The 21,643-nt window shown below is 36.0% G+C and overlaps 1 protein-coding gene and 1 long non-coding RNA gene across 2 annotated transcripts; one reads left to right on the top strand and one right to left on the bottom strand.

The window, feature by feature from the left end:
* Nucleotides 1–1,245: 1,245 nt before the first annotated feature.
* On the top strand, nucleotides 1,246–1,704 carry LOC147495422 (uncharacterized). The gene is made up of 2 exons (XR_015199132.1): nucleotides 1,246–1,354; nucleotides 1,427–1,704. It is a non-coding gene; the product is annotated as an uncharacterized LOC147495422 (long non-coding RNA).
* Nucleotides 1,705–2,801: 1,097 nt separating this feature from the next.
* LOC147495423 (high mobility group B protein 13-like) lies at nucleotides 2,802–5,429 on the bottom strand. The gene is given in 12 exon segments (XM_086566619.1): nucleotides 2,802–3,191; nucleotides 3,298–3,382; nucleotides 3,455–3,555; nucleotides 3,639–3,809; nucleotides 3,888–3,953; nucleotides 4,042–4,147; nucleotides 4,244–4,281; nucleotides 4,365–4,607; nucleotides 4,700–4,816; nucleotides 4,898–5,010; nucleotides 5,013–5,148; nucleotides 5,150–5,429. Coding segments are annotated over 12 exon segments (1,485 nt in total). The 5' UTR covers nucleotides 5,336–5,429; the 3' UTR covers nucleotides 2,802–3,068.
* Nucleotides 5,430–21,643: the final 16,214 nt, after the last annotated feature.

The following is a 21,643-nucleotide window of genomic DNA, read 5'->3' on the forward strand; positions in this document are numbered from 1 at the left end:
ACAAAAGTTTGTTCAATTCTGTTTTTAGTATGATAGTGTCTGACTTTCTAACATAACTTTTTGTTTGGGCCCTATCGCTAAAGCAACATTAGAAAAAGTCAGGCAAATGTACGTCACGTGCAAAGCACGTGAATAATTTCTAGTATCTTTGAAAGCTGAACGAGTAATGGTCATAATATTCAAACTTTAAATTTCAAAATCTCTGATCATTCGACAAGATTAATAAATTCAAGAAAATAGTCCAGAGGACCAATTTGGGGAAAAAGTAACTCTAGAGAACACTGTTTTTTGTGAGTAACTCACAATAACAAATTTTGGGGAAAAGTAACTCACGAACCCACTATTTCAAAATTAGGAACCCTCAAGGACAAAATAAGTTGGCCCGACCCTTTTACTTTTTTTAAATACCAGTTATACCCTTCCATGAAAATAACCCTCAAGGACAAATGACCCGTATTTAAAATAAATATTTTCCGATTTTACCGCTTTCATTCATTTTACTATGAACAATGAAATGTTCATACCTTCACGCCGTGTATGAACAATGATTATGCATATCCAAATAAAAATGAATGTATCTTTATACAATATATTGATGTATGAACATTGAATCATATTAAAGGACTATGAACATTCAATGTTCATACCCAAAGCGATTTTCTAAACATCGAATCATGCTCAATCAATGTTCATACCCAAGACTATGAACATTGAATATTCATACCCAGAAAGGACTATGAACATTGAATGTTTATATTCAATCAATGTTCATACCCAAGGACTATTAACATTGAATGTTCATACCCAATAAATGTTCATACTAAATACACCGGGTCGCTTTTAATCCGGCCTAGTTAATTATTTCGCATTATTGGGTATATACTTGACATTTCATCTACCCGGATCCGTTTTTATTTCGTCGAGGGTATACTTGACCTTTCATCTACCCAAATCCTTGTGAGTTACGGAAAAAAAAAAATGTATCATTGAGAGTTACTTTTTGGCATTTTGTGTCAGTGAGAGTCATTCCCCGTAATAAATTTCGCTTTTAAGATAACGGCGTAACGCCATGAGAATTTCAATATATCTCATTCACTGAATTTCGAAAGTTTGGAGTTTTCGGCAAATTTGTTGGGCCTCCTTTTTGTAAAGAAAAAAAGCCATTAAATTGGCTTCATCAAAGTAGTAGGTGATCAACAACAAACCGTCACCGTAGAAGAAGAAGAAGCCAAAAGGAAGACAAGGAAAAAAAATGATCTACCGAAAGTGGAGTCTGTTGACTATGCCGGTTATAATTTTGGCCCCGTAGCAGTCGTCGTGGTCGCCAGTGTTTGGATATTATCTTCTAAAAAAAGTAAGCCCACTTTCAATTTATTGTTTGTTAGTATTCGTCGCGTTGCTGAAAACCATTATTCAAAATTTGCAGGATACTAAGAAAGATGAAGGAAAGGATGTTTCGTCAGCCACCAAGGGAAGGATGCATTAAGTATGTTTAGCTTGTTCAGTTGTTTGTATGTTTGTGGAGGCTTTACAAACTTGTATTTGCAGCTGGACATGAATCTGTTTGTCAAATAATTTTGTATCTTTCCGAACTAAAGGTTTTGGTTCAATGCTAACTGTTGAGATTTTTGATACATATGTGTAGAAGTAGAGTAGACATTCTACCAGAGTATAACCAGTTAACATGGTCGAGGTTTTTCTTTCTGACTTTTACCCATTAAATGTATTGAATTGTTGTGCTCTGTTGTGCTCCATCAGATTACCAAGGAAACCCTTCTTTAAAAGTAAATAAATAACTGATGACCCAACTCAGCTGCATTTCCCCTTCTTACATTTAGGCAATACATTGAGCTTCCAGTGTTTTAAACTGAAAAATGGACGGATTGGTTGTGACCAATCAGATTTCAGTAATACACTAATACATCTTAATCGTGGTTACTGGCCACCATGCCTTTAAAGTAAGTGTACATATCCTTGAGCTTCAATTTGGATGGAAATCTGATTGTTGTTTCAGGGTGTGCAGTTTGTGATGGCAGGTTTGTACAAGACAGTCTTGTCCAAACGCTTGAAGATACCACTCCTATCCTAGAATTACACTTAGTGTAGGATTTTTTTTTTTTTTTTTTTTTCTTGTTGGAGGCTTGGAGTCATAGTATCTTATAATCGGGACTGTCTCTGTGCTCTTTCGTAGGTTTTTTTTTTTTTTTTTAGCTTTTCTTGAGGCTTGGAGTCACAGTATCTTATAATCGGACTGTTTCTGTGCTTTCATCCACATCCTCTTTCGTCTCCTGCTCCTCAGAGGCCGTCTTTTTCAAAATACTTGAATCAAAGTTGTAATGAGAAATGCTTAGGAACAGTATGGAAACAAGTTGCGTTCTTCATAAGTTCATACCACCTTACTGAATAGTCTAGGGAGTTTGAAAGTTGTACTTGAACACTGATTTGTGTCTCTTTGAGGTGGTCTATATGGCTATTCATGCATCGCACGAGTTGCTTGTTAAGCCCCTTAGTTAGTGTGTATAATTGGCAGGGGGTGTCTTTTGCACAAGGCATATCCTTAAATGAATACACTTTTTCAGGGTATATGCATAGACTTCTACCATCTTCCACAATTGATCTGAGACAACTGGCTTTAAGGCACCATTGAAACATGTTTCAGCTATGCAATAATGTAGGTCTCAGCTGTAATAAACACATTTTGGCTAGCCCAGTTAATGCAGATTCGTTCTAATTGATTCCAGTTTTGATTAACTTGATATGAATCAACATCTGACACAAAAATCATGTCTTGCAAAACATAATCAACTTGAATGTCGTCAAGTGCCATTGAGAAATCACATTCAGAAGCTAACGCATTCTGTTCAACAAGAGCATAAGACTATTTAAAACTAAACAGTTGACCCTGCTAGGAAAACCAACTGTTACTCAGTTCAACAGAACCACTTGAACAGAGTCGCTAAGTTTATGTCAAAGACCGACCTGACCAAACAAAGACTTGGTCACACAAACACGACACTACTATTAACAACACTTCTAGTTTGAGTATAGTCGAACTCCAACAGCCTCACTTATACTCGAGTTTCGCAAACCCCAATCTTCTGACTGTTGTATTCTTGCATTTCCTTTTTGTATGCATTCATTGCATTTGCTGCTATGTTATTCCAGATTTCTTTCTCTGTTTCATTCAGTTCCTGCAAACAAGGCAAAGTACCAAAACTTGTATTAGATGAACTTCACATAAATTATAAAACTTAATGGCCATAGTATTCTCCCTAAAGATAGAAATTTTGATCATACCTTCCATTTGACTGAAATCAGGGCATTGAGTGTTGCATTGCTGATTTCCGGTCTCTCCTGCACTAAGTTCTTCCTCATCTCTTTGCTGCAACAGCAGAATCAGCAAATATCATAAACATTAACAACTTTGGTGTATAGAACTGTTAGGATTATTTACCTGAAGAGAATGAATGAAGAAGCTGGCCTTTTCGGTTTGTTAGGGTCAGATTTCTGCTCGTCCTTCTGTTTCTTCTTCTCTTGATGCTTCTCTTTTGTTTTCTGTACATTAGAAAATCAACACTCAATTAGCAAATGTACTAAGTGAAACCACAATTCGTAGTTAACACAAGATCTAACAAGACCTTAATGATGTTATCTGTCTTCTCCTTTTTCTTTAGCATTTGCAAGGCTTCTTGTTTTTGAATTTTCATCAGTTCCTCCTCTTCCTGCCGGCGAATCTCATCCTCATTTTCTTTCTTTTGTTTGTAATGTTCCATTTCTTTCAAATACTCTTCCTTCTGCTTCTTTGCAATCTGCAAATTAAAGTGTACTAATATCTTAGCCTATAGGGGTTCAGCTGAAAGATCCACAAACATTAAAGAAAAACAAACCTCCTCATAAGGTTTTCGCTGTTCTTCGGACATGTTTTTCCATTCCTCTCCAGCTATCTTACCAATCTGTACAATGATTAGTTCTAATCACTACTTGAGCAAGATATACATTTTGACAAAGTCAATGTGAAGCTCAGGGAACATAAATTATTACCTCCGGAACATTGTTGTTCTGTTCAACCAGTGCCGCTCGTCGCTCGTTCATGTATATGAAGAAAGCTGATAGAGATCGCTTTGGTTTTAAAGGATCTTTCTCTTTCCTGCATTAAGTATAGTAAAAGGATAGGTTATTAATTTTTTCTTTATGGGAAAAAAAAATCAACAAAAAGGAGAGGAAAATGATCTAATATCCTTACTTCGTTTTCTTCTTCTTCTTAATCTCTCCATCTGCTTCCTGCCATCACGAAATGAAATTGCATTAGACTTGAAATTCATTGATAAATTGTGAAATTTTAAAACTTGGATGCCTATTCGAACCTGTTTAAACTGTAGATACTGTTCGAGCAATTCCACCGCAGTCTTCTGTTTCTGCTCATCCTCAAGTAACTTCATCGCTTCGGTCTCACGCTTTTCCTTTCCAACGATTTGTAGATAAGCTTCTTTATCATCTTGGTATTTTTGTTCGTAAGGCTTCTTTTCCTCAGCGCTGAGATTCTTCCATCTTGTTCCCATTATGTTAGAAATCTCCTTAAACTCGGCATTGGGGTTCTTCTTCTTAACCTACATATTAAAAGCCCCAAAGAATGATGAGTTATGAAATTTGGGGATTTTGATTCAAAACAAACAAAGAATAAAGAGAATCAATATAATACCTCATTCCACTGATCTTTGCACCAAAGAGCATATGCTGCACATGGCCTCTTCTTCTTCTTCTTCTTTCCTTTCTTTTCTTGTTCCGTCTCACTCATAGTTTGAGCAAGAGGAAAATTCTGCAAAAGTAGCGTTATCCGATTAAACAAAATTCTTAATAAATCGAAAGTTAAAAGGAAAAAAAGAAGAAGAATACTAACCATGGTGGGCTTAAACTCTTTCACTTTCTGCAACTTCTTCATCTCCATAAGAAGTTTCGCCTGTTCTTTGTCGCGGACTTCAAGTTCTTCTTCTTTCATTTGCAACTTTTGACTTGATCCCTCAACAACTCCACAGTCTTTTCTTTCTCAATACGCATTTGTTCAAGCTTTTCTTCAACTTCTAGCAACTCTTTCTCAAAAGAATCTTTTCCCTTCTTTTTTGACGCGGGGTTTGTTCTTCTTGAGAGGGATCTGTGTTTCTGGATTCTCATTTCCTGCTACATCTCCAAGATCTGGTAAAGGAGAATTTTTCCCTGCAATAATGTTGGCTTCATTTGAAAATGAGACCTTTGGTTTCAAAGCCTTTCTGCTTCCTCTCTTCTTCTTCTCGACAACCCAGTTTGCGTCAATGGGCGCGTTAGCAATAGTATCCGCCATTACAGATTAGATAGAGTTTAGAGTGAGATTGAGATTGAGTGAGAAATAGAGAGATGAATTCTTTCTGTAGAGGAGTAGTGAAGGAAAGAAGCTGATATAGACGTTTATTTCAACGGTTATGTTTTCAAATTTCAAAAAACTTTGTGAATCGGCAATGTTCGAATCAATGACTCAGCGTTTAATAACTAAACTCACTTTCTGACATGGAAATTTGCTATTTTAAGATATTTCTTATATTTTTTCTGAAGGGGCAATAAAGGCGTGAGGGTTCGTTTCCAAAAAAGATGAAAGAATCTAAAGTTGTAAACTAGTCAAGTCTGTTGTGTGATATTTCACCGACTAATTTACTCAGCTTTCCTAAACTGCTGATCCAAATTGTGGATGAATCAATCAAAATATCAGTTCTGAATAATCCTAATCATGTACTGTATATGAGTGTATGTATATACGGTTTTTCAATAGCTAATTTGAGCTAATCATGAAAATAATTGTGACATTGCAAGTGCTGTTCCGTGGCTTCTTAAATCAAACCCATGTATCTCGTAAATCTGCCTTGCCAAGTAAACAACTCAAAAGTGGAAACCGAGTAAGACAATGACGAATTTTCCTCATGTGGAAAACATTGTTACAACCTACAAGTTACCCCCAAAAAGTGAAGCGTAGACAAATCCATTTTGGGTTAAGGTTTGCTGAAACTCAGGTACAATATGATAGGATTGCGGTCCACTGGCACAAAATGTAAATTGGGTACAACATGATAGGATTGCGGTCCACTGGCACAAAATGGAAATTGGGTTCATCACGTACTATTTGTTTTTTTTGATTTTGCTAACCAGGTGTCCGGGCCAGCTTAGCACCTCAACTAATCCCGGGACACATACTACTTGGTTTTTTTTTGTTAACCGGTTGTCCCGGCCAGCTTAAGCGCACCTCAACTAATCACGGGGCCTGGTTGGAAATTCGAACGGGTACTGCTTTGCCAGCGGCCTTAAGAGGAATCAAACTAGTGACCATTAGGAAGCAAACCAAGAATTCAACCAAGTGAGCTGCTTCAGGTATTCGGATTTCGGATAAAGGCCTTAGACCCACTCTGCCACCATATATGTCTTGATAAGTTTCCTCAAAAGTAAAGATTTACGTTAACAGACCCATGATCTTGGAAGAAACCCTACATATGTGAGACTAATACCTATAAGCCATGAACAAACTTCATGTCTTCATCAATAATACCTCGCTCTGAAGCCACTTTGTCACTACCTAACCAACACACTCTACCATTGATACCATCGTCACTTACCACCTGGGGTTTTCCAGAACTTGGTGCAAGCTAAATGCTGACACTCAGAAGTTAGAACCACAAATCCTGAGACAGAAGATAGGAGATTGAACTACTGTTGCAACATTTACCCTTTTCAGCTATGCACTTTTCAAGCAATCCTGTATTGGTGGTTCTAACTTCCAAGTGACCTCTTAAAAAAGGAGGATGCCACCACCTACTCAGCATTCAACAACACGGTTGGGTGCAAAAGAATTTGGGTTAACTAATATTATCCCCAAAATGAGCCAATTAGGGTCTTCCCCTAGATACACAAAAAAAAAAGTCAAATTGGGTTGACAGTGTTTTTTTTTTTTGGTGTGTATTGGGAGGGAGAAAACCCTAATTTCCCATCTAGTAGGGGGATCCTAATTGGCTGGGGTAATACTAGTTCACCCAAAGAATTTTCACCAGTAAGGAAAAAAAAATGTGAAAATCAGGTCACTATTTAAAATTCCCGTATAGAGCTGCATTAACTTTACTTTATAGAATCAAAAAGAAAGAAAGTATTAACATTAAGGATAACCCTAAAAGACATATTCCAATGGTAGAAAAATAGTGCCTATTGACTCTATTCTAACAGAAAAAAGAAATGCTGAACTCGCCATAACTTCCGAACAGGCCAGATTTGGGTTCTAAAACCTGATAGTGACCATCTAACCAAGTATAGCCATCATAACATGCAGCTGATAATCTATGTTCATACCTTTAATGAATATATATTCCTACAATCCTATTCTAGCACAAAGCTGGAAATATCGATTCACATGGCGAAATAACAATAATGATAACCCTTTAGAATGCTGAAACCGTCAACCCTTCTAACTGCCATTGATGCTACAACACAAAGTACCATTCACTAGGAAAGCTTATTAGGTAAATCCTCCAGTTCATCGCTACACCACAAAAAAGACAAACAAAAGAGTAGCCCCAGGAAAAGAAACAGAAATCAAGAGCAAGGGACGACAGTTGATGAAGGGATGGTATTCAGTTGGAACAAAAGAGAGTCTAAACCAGCTAAGTAGAGAAAAAATTTCACCAAATATTTAAATTAAATCAAACAATTAAAACGGAACATGTAACTATAATTACAGTTTGCTTAATGTATGTAATACTGTTATATAGAGTTGCCATTACCATTGTATGATACAACCTTAATCATCGTATTGCCACATTATACACACTTCAACTTGGCAATTTGCATCCTTCAGATCTATGTATATGTATATGTAAAATATATGGCAAGACCAGAATCCTTTCAGGCAAGCATTTAGTATAATGCACATGTAGTGTTCGGTGAAACTAAGCTAAGATTAACAACACTGAAGAATTGAAGATGAAGAATGCTACAGAATAAGAGTAAGGTCTTGTTATTGAGTAACAATGGAGGTTACAAATTTCTCTCTCTCTCTCTCTCTCTCTCTCTTTGCTCTAGTTTTTACAGATTTTTGTGTAATGAATTTGGAATCAATCATTTCTTCCCTTTCCGGTCTTTATATAGTGCTCCAATTATAGTCTTGCCTAATCATTTCCTGTCACGTGTCCTTTCTCTTCTTCCTCCTCCTTTTCCCGCTTTAAACCTGCAATATACAAACTATGTGTGAAATATCGACAGCTATATATGTCGATATTTCTAATTAATCATGATATTTGGGTTGATATATTGGGCTGATGATATTTGCCCACGACATCGCCCCCTCTCGAAACTTTCAAATTTCTATCTCGAAAATTTGAATGTTTCGAGACATACCTGGGAAAAACCCAAAATTCAAATTGAAAAATTTCAAAATTCAAATTTTTATCTCAAACTATCAACTATAAAACTTTCTTTCGCTTTCTCTCTCTTCAGTTATTCACAAAAAAGCTTGAGACATTCAAACCCCACCACCATTAACGATACCTGAAAAGCTTCATCTTGGCTTTATTGGCTGTCTTCTTCACCAAATTTCTCTGCACACTTGTCAGGTTAGTTAGAATCAACCTTCAATATACTTCTTATTATCATAAACACACATATCTTTTCATTTTAATTATTGCGAAACCGTATCTGTTCCTCTTTTTAAAATTTCGAGGGTTAGGGTTAGGGTTTGAAGTTAAATATTTTATCTATACAATCACCTATACTAACTAGATTTTTAATTATAATCTTTGATCTGTTTCAGTATAGCTAGGAGAAAAACTTGTGTTAATTTTAGGCCAACACTCTCGAAACAATCCTGACTTCGACGTCAAGAACGTATGCTTTTGAGACACACATTCTCCCCTCGAAACCCGACATTGTCACCACGAAACCTCGATACAAGTATAACAAATAAAATATTCTACAATTATACTGAGTATATCGATAGTAGTACCGATAAAGGATATAATTCTAATAAAAAATTTATTGTTTCTAGTGATACCAATATGTCGAATGACGGTATCAAGTTTGCCACTCGAATCAACTCTTCTTCTTCAGCCTCAACATCGCAACGTACTGAGACTGATGAACTAGCCTAGCGCCCATCGTATCTTGCTAATGGCTTAGCATGCCATCCTTTCGAGACTGTGGCCTCAGAGTCAGAGCGCGACATTATGGACAACAACAACATATGGAGCGGTGGTTTGAATCCTTACTTTCCAAAAAGACCCAACCTAGATATAATTAGAGCTGCATATCAGATACCAGATACTGTCACTCTTCGACACTATGCTGGATGTAGAAGAGGGACCAAATGCCAAAGTGGCGATGCCCAGACAATCATCATCACTGTTGGGCAACTAGTCTGCGGTTTCGCGACTCCCTTAACCCGACCTCGATTGAAGTCTTGAACCACGACCATCTCTCGTCAAGGTAGCGACAATTCTGGAGATCTACATATTTGCAACTATTATAATTCTCATCTTGAACCCAATGTGCGGAGATCCCAAAAATCCGGTTTATCGACATTTCAAAACCACTATACCTTTGTTGAATGCACCGAGAAAAACAAAAATGGTCAATCCCGAACCGGTGGATATTTCTATCCCAAGAAACGAAATAAGCGACCGGGTATCATTAGAGTAAATCGAGATAGTGACTTTAGATGGCCACTCTATCCTATCATGGTATCACGGTCATAGGAGTCATCTGCTTCAATTCTTTGTTGCCACCACAATACACCATGTTTTTAATCTTAGAGGTACGTCATCTATTGAACCAATCTTTCATCTCGGTCCTTTTATCTGATTGGTCTACAATTGTGACCTTGTTTGATACAAAAACACCTGCGGGAACGCCATTCGTGGAGAGTCTTCTAAAATGGATCTTCCGAGAGGTAATCGATGAAGAAATAAGCTGCTTTCGAACCGGGTCTTGATAAATATGGAAATCTAGTCTCGAATGTTGATCTTCCATATATCGATAATTATGTTGCTCCCTTATATTTCTTAAAAAGTAACGTTCTTCGAGGTCAAGATCCTTCACCTCCCCAACCTGTTATACCTTTCAAAACTACTCCATGTTCCTTACAGCCTTGTTCTTCTGAAAAAGGATTTATAAAATTTTTTATTTCTTTAGAATTGCCTGTTAACACTCCTCAATGTTATATTGATTATATGATAAATGGTTTTAAAATGATAGAAGATCTCTTTCCCCAAATCAAACAAGAAATTCCAGACTTCTATAATTATCCACTTTTACAAGATGTGTTTGATCACCACCTTATTGTACACAAATATGGCATCTCACATTCCTCGTGGTCAAGGCAGATCAACCAACTCCGTGAACTCGAAAAAACAACAGGTGGTAGTTCCTCCCAGGCCGCTCCCACCTCTTCCAAAGAAAAACATGTCGATATTGGCGCTCATCACAAGAAAAGAAAAGAACCTTGTACCACTGACGCACCACCAGCTACGAAGGTATCTAAGACTGCAAAAATTGCCACCACAGCTGCACCTGTCCTAGTGCCTTCGAAATCTTCAACTATTCCAACTACAATTCAACCTGCTACTCCATTCACTACTTCTGGATCTTCTTCTTCATCTAAAGTTTTTGTTGCTGATTTTGTCCTTCGTAACTAGACAAAACTTCTGAAATCTGCTTCTCTATTTTGTGAACCTCCGACACCTGTACTCGGAGAAGCTCTTGTTACGAACACAATTCTTCCTCGAGATCGATCAGCAATGAATGAAATTCCCATTGCTGAACGATTTGAAATCTTGTGCTCTTCCCTCGAAAAAGTAAGTATATATCCTTTGCTTTATTCTTATATTGGTTTGCCCATTATTTATACTGTATTCATATGCTATACTCTTGATTCCAGGCTAAAGTTGCTGTTGTCAGTCAGTTTGAGCATGATATGACTTCCTTTTGCCTTCTTAGGGAAGATATTGAAAAATTGAAAAAGGATAAAGAAAAACTTCGACAATCCTTTGAAGAAGAAAAGAAACACCATGCTGTCACCCGCTCTGATATGAAGACATTTGTTGATGAGAATCTCGAGTTGATTAGAAAAATGAAAAATTCTTATGACGATATTGAGGCGAAACTCGAACAAGAAAGAACAAATTTTGCCAATGAAAAAACAAAACTGGTGGCCCAGAAAACTGATCTTGAGACAGAACTTCAAAAGGCTAAACTCGATCTGGCTGCTGCTAATGACAATATGAACTATTGTGTCTCCACCATGAAGAGTTTCAGATCCTATCTTCCTAAGGCTGTTATTACTCAGTATAATCTTGAATATGATAATGAGAGTGATATGCCGTCCGACATTCTGGACCACGATGTCGAGAAAGATGTTGTCGAATCTGCTAGCCTTGTCAGAGGCTATTGAAACCGAGACAAATCTAAATCGATGTCACAACTACCCCACCTTTCAATCCTGACTCCTTTATTGTTACACCAAGCTGTTTGGATGGAAGCGATATCTTGGCGCCGATCTCAATCTGATTCTTGAAGCGGATGCGATGATGTAAACCATAACAAAACTTATCCCAGCTCTAGTTTTTTCTCGATTGTTCTAGATAGTAATATTGATACCAAGACTTTGTCTATTTTACATCTGAAATAGATATCTTTTGCTCCTTTTCGGTTTGTTCACATTTATAATATATATGTTAGCAACCTTTATTTTTTGTACATAAAAATCGGCTTTTCGATACCACTCAATTAAAAAAAGTATCAATTGATACTTAGCAATATTTTGAAATAAAAATTTGACTTCGATACCACTCCAACTAAAAGCGTTATCAATTGATGCTTAGTAATATTTTGAAATTAAAAATTCAACTTTTCGATACTACTCTAACTAAAAGCATTATCAATTGATACTTATTAATATTTTGAAATTAACAATTCGACTTTCAATGCGACTCCAACTAAAAGCGATATCAATTGATGCTTAGTAATATTTTGAAATTAAAAATCCGACTTTCGATACCACTCTAACTAAAAGCGATTATCAATTGATACATAATAATATTTTGAAATTAAAAATTAGACTTTTCGATACCACTCCAACTAAAAAGCGATTATCAATTGATGCTTAGTAATATTTTGAAATTAAAAATTCGACTTTCGATACCACTCCAACTAAAAAGCGATATCAATTGATGCTTAGTAATATTTTGAAATTAAAAATTAGACTTTTCGATACCACTCAAACTAAAAGCGATTATCAATTGATGCTTAGTAATATTTTGAAATTAAAAATCCGACTTTCGATACCACTCCAACTAAAAGTATCAATTGATACTTAGTAATATATCCTTGCTTGAATACAACTTTGGTAAAAAGCTATGTAACATTTACTCAATGTAACCGTTCATATTATCAATAAATAAATTCAACGAATTGGCTCACCAACCAACACACATTTAAACTCTATTATCATTTAAACCTAAAACTTTCTCGCGCCCAAGAATTACTTTTTCATTAACTTTCCTCGTTTTCCTAATAATCATCATTAAATTCCCTCGTTTTCTTGCTAATAAACATTAAATTACCTTGGTTTCTTGCTAATCACCATTAAATTACCTTGGTTTCTTGCTAATCACCATTAAATTACCTCGTTTTTATAATTTTTACTACTATAAAAAGATCATTATTTGCATGATTCTCAAACATCTTTTATCATCCTCTTAAACAAAACAATGTCTCTCACTTCCCTCTTTCTTATTATTTTTGTCATTTATATAGTTCTTCCCGACTGGCCTCATTGGTTAGACTATCCTACCATCGATTACAACCGATAATGAAGAAAAACAAGAAGAAGAAGAAATAGAAGAAGAATATGATGATGAATGGTTTGAGATCCGTCTTGTTATGAAAAAGGATAACAACAACGGGTCTTTGAAGTGATGATGTAGACGAAGACGATGGTGAAGATGGTGATGATGAAGATGAAGATGAAGATGAAGATGAAGATGAAGATGATGATAATGATGAAAATGATGATTAACATTTTCCTTTATGTTTTTAGTTTTTCTTGCACTGTGTAACATCCTTGTTTGGCCTATGTTGTTCTTATTTTCATTACTTATTATCAGCATACTATTGCTTTACCACCAAGTTTTCAGTTCAATTCTATCTAATGGCATTCTTAATTATTTAAAAATATAACAAAATTTTAAATCTGATAACTATTCCCCTAATATATTTGGAATCGAAGAAAATATTCCTTATTGTGACATACCTTGAGCATTTGCCTCCTTTTATTTTGACACGGTATCGAGCATCACGATACCACATATGCATAGATGTTCATCCACGATCTTGACCTGATATCTCGACATCTGCCAATACCGAGATTTTTCTCCGCGGTCTTGACCTGATATCATCTCTACATCAATACCGGGATTTTTTGACCTGAACTTCGACATTCTTTGTCCAATAATGGATTTTTGACCCGAACTTGACATTCTTGCCCAAGAACTGGATTTTTACTTTCGAACTTGACATTCTTTGCCAAAACTGAATTTTTGACCCGAACTTGATATTGTTGCCAAGAACTAGATTTTTTTTGACTGGTATCGAGATGAGGATCTATAGATCACCGGGGTTTTAGGTTTGACATGGTATCAAGATGAGGATCTCTGATTACCATGGTTTTAGGTTTGACTGGTATCAAGATGAGGATCCATGGATCATCGGGTTTTTGATTGACACATTATCAATATATAATTCTAGAAATACCATGATCGGTGATATGTGTATAGATATTGCTTTTGGAAATAACAATATCTTTATTGAATGTATAACTTTGAGAAAAATACATGAAGATACTCAAAATATTCTTTATTGATAAAATGCTTTCAAATTGCTTACATTTTTGAGGCTTTGGTAATAGTACACCTTAACCCGTTTTAAGTAATAAGCCATTGATTCCCCACTTTGTGAATGATGTAAGGCCCATCCTAGCTTGGTGCTAGTTTGCCAGCCCTCTCTTTAGTTGCTTGAGTAACCACTTTCAAGACCAAATCACCTTCTTGAAAATGTCTCTCTCTTACTTTCTTGTTGAAAGCTTTTCTGAGCTGCCGATGGTATGTGTCGAGCCTAAATCTTGCTTGATCTCTTGTTTCCTCGAGATTGAGGATTTCTCTTGCCATTACTTCATTATTTTGGCCAGTCGTTAAGACTTTTGTTCTGGATGTCGATACCACCATTTCTGATGGGGTTATTGCTTCCATGCCATAAGCTAATGTAAAAGGAGATTCACCTGTGGCTGTTCGAGGTGTTGTTTTATAAGCCCATAGAACGCTGTTTAACTCGTCCACCCAGAGACCTTTCTTTTCTTCCAACTTTTTCTTGATATTATCCATAATAGTTTTATTTGTTGCTTCTGCTTGCCCGTTACCCTGAGCATAATATGGCACAGATGTGAAGTGTTTCACCTTGTATGATTCCAAGAAAGCTTTGACCTTTCCTCCCTTGAACTGTGGCCCGTTATCCGATATAATGGCATATGGCAACCCATATCGACATATCACTCTTTTCGAAAAGAAATTTATCATGTCTTGCTCCTTTATGTCTTTGTAAGGCAATGGCCTCTACCCACTTGGTGAAATAGCGTGATTGCGAGCATGAATCGCCTTTTTCCTCTTCCGGGTGCTAGAGGTCCAACAATGTCCATTCCCCATAGTGCAAAAGGTCATGGGTTCGATACGGTCTACAACTCTTCAAATTTGGAACGTTAATATGGAACTTTCCATGTATTTGGCATTGCATACATTTTTAGCATAACAAAGACCAAATCCGCCGTATTTGAGGGCTAAAAATATCCTTGCCTCGTGATTTTATTTGCCAATGACCTTTTCGGCTAAATGATTCCCACACTCTCCTTCCGTGTAATTCTGCAATGATTAAATGTGCCTCTTCGGTGATATTCATTTGAGATGTGAACCTCGGGATTCTTTTCGATCTGACTCATTATCAACCAATACATATCTTTGTGCTCAGTTTTGATTCTTTTGGCCTCATTTTTGTCTTGAGGGCACTTTTCCCTCGGATAAGTATGATAAATATGCTTCCATCCATGATTCCCCGGTGTATCGATCTCCATAACCTCTGGTTTGTCGACATTAGGGGGTGACTTCGATCGGATCGGATCGGATTAACCTCCTTCGAATTTTTCCAAATTTTTGAACCTAATATGCTAGCCAATCCGATCCAATTTTTTTCGATTCAAAATATATTTCCAATTTGAACTTTTCGAAATTTCGGAATAACTCGAAAATTCCGAATACTTGGTAAATTTTCAAAGATCTATTTACTTTCAATTATTTTAGAATATCATCGCCAATGTTCATTGTAGGGAGAGAAAACCATGTCCACAACACCAATGTACCAACAACAATCGCGCTTGTTTACCGAAAAACCCATTTTCATTCAAACAAGTGATCAAAAATAAAAAGAACCTGCGACTTCCAATAGCAAGCATTGCATTCTGTGAGGTCCGGGTATTTGTAATGTTTCAATCTTTTTTTAGGTGTGTGGAAATTGGAAGTGAAGTGTCTGCGCGATAAATAATGGATTATGGTCTTGGACTCTAAGTAGCTTTACATAATATTATATCTATTGAAATTTGGCTTTTGGATTGAGTGCGGAAGTCATTGTATGACTTCAAATGACATTTTTTTTCATATCATTGTTGTTATGGTAGACGGTGTAATGATGAGTAGAGTGGTCAATTCAAGTGGGAAAGTAAGCGGCTATGTTATGTTTTTGTTTTATTTTTGGAAGTAAAACTAGAAAATGAATGAACGGTCGAGATCTAATCAAGTGGATAGTGAGATAAGTATATATTTTCGAAAGAATTGGCAATAATATCGAAATTTGGAATTTGATCGGATCGGATTTTAGAATTATATCAAATCCGATCCAATTTTTTTCGAATTTTGAAATCGGAAAATCGCCCATGAAAAACTACACCCGGACCGGACGAATTTGGTTGGTTGAAAAATCGGAAATTCGCAAAAGAGACACCCCTGGCCCAGACATCGATGCTTGGCGCTTTCACGGACACCGATGTGCAAAGTCGCGACCCTCGGTGTTTTCTAGCATTCTGCCACATAAGCTAGAAATGATGTATGTTTTCATTTCTATTGAGTCTTTGAAGTCTTATTTTTCCTCTTTCAACTTAGTTTTTATAAAACTTAAGTAATTCAATATGTTATCACATTTTGCGAATATCCTCCATTAATCGGTGACCACGAGCATCGAGTCACTAAAATTGATAATTTTTTCACCTTAAGAGATTTGGCCATCTCCAAATCCGGCGATTAAAGCCGTCTCATCCCTCGTTATTTGATGCATGGAAGCCCTAATGTTACTACTGTTTTGAGCCTTTGATTTTCGGTGTAACCAATACAACCCGATGCCACATCCACTTACTCCCGGATGATCCATCTACGAACAATCTCCAACCATTCGTTCCAGCCCATGGATCGTTTGAATCAATAATATCCTTGGGCTTTTGCAACGTTGAGAACTCCTCCTCTTCCATGCTGAACTAGCATCCTCACATGGAAAATCTGCCAAGAAATCGGCCGATTCCGACTTTTCTCGATACTTTCGACTTCGGTATTCATTTATTAGTACCGACCATTTTGACATTCTTCCCGATTTGGCTGTTTTAAGCAGTTCGCTTTAATGGGAGGTTTGTCGTAACAATCGCGCATGTGATTGAAAATACGCTTCACCTCGAGATGAGAATAAAAGTGCCAAAGCCGATTTCTCGATTGTCGCACACCGTGTTTCCGCCCTCGAGTATAGTTTTGCTTTGAAAATTCAGCGGCATTTCAACCCTTTTTTCTACTTTCACCAATACCAACTTATAGCAAATTCTCATAGCCAAATACGTAATAAAGCAAACTTTCCCCTTATCCGGTTTGGTAAGCGTCGGCATTTCTTGTAGATACTTCTTTAATTTAGAAAATGCTTCTTCACATTCTTCATTCCAACAAAATTTAGTATTCTTTTTAAGAACTTAAAAAGTGGCTTACATCGATCCAAGTTCGGATATGAATCGTTGAGCAGCCTATTCTTCCATCCGCCTTTTGTATCGCTTTCTAGTCGTTGGTGATGGCATTTGTTCAAATCGCTCATATCGATCGGGATTAGCATCGATGCCTCGCTTTGTAACAATGTACCCCAAAATTTGCCGAGCTGACCCGAATGTACATTTTTTTGGGTTAAGCTTCATATTAAACTCGTAATATATAGAATCTGATTAATCGAGGTCCTTCATATGATCTTCATCTTTCATAGACTTTATGACCAGATCGTCAATATAAACCTCGACAATTTGCTTGATGAGCTTTTAAACATCTTTTCTACTAACCTTTTGATAAAGTGGCTCCAAAGATTTTCAACCCAAAGGACATTCGATGAAACATATATATACCCCATTAACGCATTTAACGCCGTTTTTAGTTGGTCTATAATAGCCATTAGAATATGAAAAATACCCAGAATATCCATCGCAAAAACTGATAATCTTCGAAACCAGTTGTTCGATCCACCAACTTTATCGATTCTTGGCATGGATAATGATCTTTATGACACTTCTATTCACATTGGTAAAAGTCAACACAAATCCAACTCTACCATCTTTCTTGGCACTACTACTATGTTTGCCACCCATTCTAATGCTCCACTTCTTTGATTATGCCATTATTTAACATCTTCTCAGATCTCGCCAGACCGGGCCTCATATATCCGGTCTAACCTTTATATGCTTTTGATGAATTTGGACATTATCATTTTCATTTTTTTCGTAGGTTATTATCCACTACAAAAAAAAAAACCGGTTTAAAAAATAAAACAACCAAAAATCTAACAAAAGCAAAGCTAACGAAACTTATTGTGCTCAAATACTGATAAGCGTGCACTACTTTATAAGCTCCAAACAACTTCCACTATCGAAGTTTGGCATCCATCAATTCGAATACTGTCGTGTTGGTCTAACTACCTTTGTAAACATTCTTCCATATGCTCTACCTTTTATTACAAAGCCACCTATCTTCAACTAGGGAAATCTGAAGTTAAAAAACCCATCTTGAAAAAATTAACTTTTCAATGCATATACCACCGTAGGGAGTGTCCAGACAAAAGCACATGTCTCATTTTGTCGCGGCTATCTCTTTCCTATTGTGTGATATTTTTTGTTTTCATTGATTGTGTGATATTTTAACTTTCTTTAGTTTTACATGTACGCAATAGTTTACATCTTTCTTCAACATTCATGCGGGTATCATCATTGACCACACATTTATATACATTTTCGGGTTTCAAATACCAACATGATCATGTCAAGGATATTTTATGTGATGCATTTTGGAAGTTTGGAGTATGATGAAAGAGGCCCGCGGAATTTTTTCAACGATCCGAATGGGGGAAGATTAACACGCCGCCTATGGATGTATTGATCTATAGTTGGTTTGAGGGGAGACATCGTGTTTTGATGAAGCTGGAGCCTCTCCGTTGGTAGGGCTTGGGAATGGAGTATTTGAGTTGGGAGAAGCGGCTAATAGAAGCGTGACCCGGGAAGATTTGGAAACATGAGGAGGTTTGTAAAGCTAACCAAAGATTATTTCATTCCGTTCGGTTTTGACACTTTTGGTTTCTTGGCACAAACAATCTGTTAAGCTCCTACGGTGATGAGAAAGTTATGGGATTTGCAACCTAATGACAGATTGGTTAAAACGAGTTTGTCATCCGGAGGATAGGATTCACCGTTCGAGAAAAGGATTTGAGTCACAACTTATTGCACGCTTGTCCTAATTTTATTTGTAATTATCGTTATCATTAAAAATCAAGAACAACAACAAAATTTTCTTTATTTAAAAACAAAAAATAAAAAACAAAAAAATTTTCTTTTATTCGAAGAGTATACATTATAAATACAAAAAATTACAATAAAAACAACAATATTTTCTTTTTATTTAGATAGTATATACTAAAAAAAAAATCATTAAAAAAAAAAGGTTATTATCATTTTCTTTTTTTTTCATAGGTTTTAAAAATAAAACAACCAAAATCTAACAAAAGCAAAGCTAACAGAACTTATTGTGCTCAAATACAATCGCGTGCACTACTCTATAAGCTCCAAACAACTTCCACTATCGAAGTTTGCGCCATCAATTCAGAATATACGTGTTGGTCTAACTACCTTGTGAAACATTCTTCCATATGTTCTACCTTATTACAAAGCCACGATCTTCGTCTAGGAAATCTGAAGTTAAAAAACCCATCTTGAAAAAATTAACTTTTCATGCTTCATAGGTATTTTCTTTCTTTATCTCTTAACATTTTGAGGAGTAAGCATCCTTCTGTTTGTGGGTGATAAGAACCTGAAGCAAAATGTACACAGTTTTTTGGTTGTATAAAGCTTATTTATGAATAAGTGTACTTAGTGACAAAGTTTTGTTTTCTTTTCTATGGTGAAAAAATTGTCTAGATATCTCACACTAGTATTCGAATTAGGATTTCTTATTAGAAACTTAATATAATATGTAATGTAATAGTTTTTACATCTTTTCTTGAACTTTCATGCACGGAGTATCATTGACAGCACATTGTATACATTTTCCAGGTTTCAAATACCGATATGATAATGTCAAAGATATTTTATGTGATGCATTTTGGAGGGCTGGAGTACAAGTGAAGAAAGAGGCTCCCTTGAATATTTTCACTGATCCGAATGGGGAAAGATTAACACTTCGGCATGTGGATATATTGTTCTAAAGTTGGTTTGTGTGGTGGCATGCGTGTTTTGATGTAACTAGAGCCTCTCCTTTGGTACAGCTCGGGAATGGAGGATTTGAGTTGGGAGAAGCAGCTAATAAGGCAGCAGCAGGTAAAAATTGGAAACACGAGGAGGCTTGTAAAGCTAACCAGCATTGTTTGATTCTGTTCAGTTTCGACACTTTTGGTTTCTTGCCACAACAAATTGTTAAGCTCCTTAAGTGATTGCAGAAAGTTTTGGATTGCAACCTAATGACAGGTGGTTCGAACGAGTCTGTATTCAGGAGGATAGAATTTGCCGTTCAGAAAGGACTTGAGTCACAGCTTGGTGCACGCTTGTCCTAATTATTTGTAAAACTCATTATCATTATTAATAAAATTTCTACTTAAAAAACGACAACAACTAAATTTTCTTTTGTTCGTAGAGTATACACTACAAAAAAAACAAAAAATAAAAATAAAAAAACATTTTCTTTTATTTGAAGAATATATATTATAAATAAAAAAAATAAAAAAAAATAACAACAATAAAAACAACAATCTTTTCTTTTATTCGTAGAGTATATACTACAAAAAAAACTATATAAAAAACAAAAAAAAAAAAAAAAAAAAAAAAAAAAAAAAAACTACTTTAAAAATAAAACAAATCAAAATCTAACAAAAGCAAAGCTAACTGAACTTATTCTGCTCAAATACAGTCGCGTGCACTACTCTATAAGCTCCAAACAGCATCCACTATTGAAGTTTGCGCCATCAATTCAGAATATACGTGTTGGTCTAACTATCTTGTGAAACATTCTTCCATATGTTCTACCTCATTACAAAGCCACGAACTTCGTCTAGGAAATCTGAAGTTAAAAAACCCATCTTAAAAAAAATTAATTTTCACGTACATACCACACCACGTAGGAGTGTCCAGATAAAAGCACATGTCTCATTTGGTGTGCTATCTCTTTCCTATTGTGTGATATTTGTTTGTTTTCATTGATTGGTGTTATATTTTTAACTTTCTTTTGACATGTTGCAGATATTGTTTCGACACACTTTTCGCCTTGCATGTTGTTGGCTGAATTTTTTTCAAGCTTCACGGGTATTTTCTTTTTTCATCTCTTGACATTTTGAGGAGAAAGCATCCTTCCGTTTGGGGTGGTAAGAACTTGAAGCAAAATTTATTGGTTTTTAGGTTGTATATAGCTTCTTTATGAATAAGTGTACTTAGTGACAAAGTCTTGTTTCCTCTACAAGTAAGATAAGTAAAAAGATATAGAAAGAAGAAATGAATACAAAGCCCACTAATTACCTAAGGAAAACAGAAGTTTTTATTGAAAAATTAGAAAGTGTAGTCCTCCATTAACAAGTTACAAGCTTTTTTTTCTTAAAACTAAAAACTAAAAACTAAAAGTAAAGACATGGAAGTAAATGAAAAGTAAAATTCAAGGATGTAAAAGCTAGCTAACTCCCAAAATCAGCCCCCCTTTACATAAGAGAGCCTTTTTCTCTTCTCCCACGTGAAACACTCTCCTCTCATTTATTTTTCACTTATCCACAACTAACCCCCATTTGACACCTTTTATTTTTTTAGATAATCATCACCTAAATCCAACCAACTCATTAACTTCATGCAAGTTGTCAAATTTGCACCAATTATTTGCACCTTTGTCTTGACTTGCATGATGACTCATCACATCTTATGGGGCCCGCTTTAGTGGGTCCCGTGCATTGTCGTGTCGGCAGTCCGGTCTTTTTGGCATTTTACAACTTCCCGCCTATGTGTAGAGTTCGCCGC

The sequence above is a fragment of the Coptis chinensis genome, chromosome 6 (assembly GCF_015680905.1).
Source record: "Coptis chinensis isolate HL-2020 chromosome 6, ASM1568090v1, whole genome shotgun sequence".
NCBI lineage: Eukaryota > Viridiplantae > Streptophyta > Magnoliopsida > Ranunculales > Ranunculaceae > Coptis > Coptis chinensis.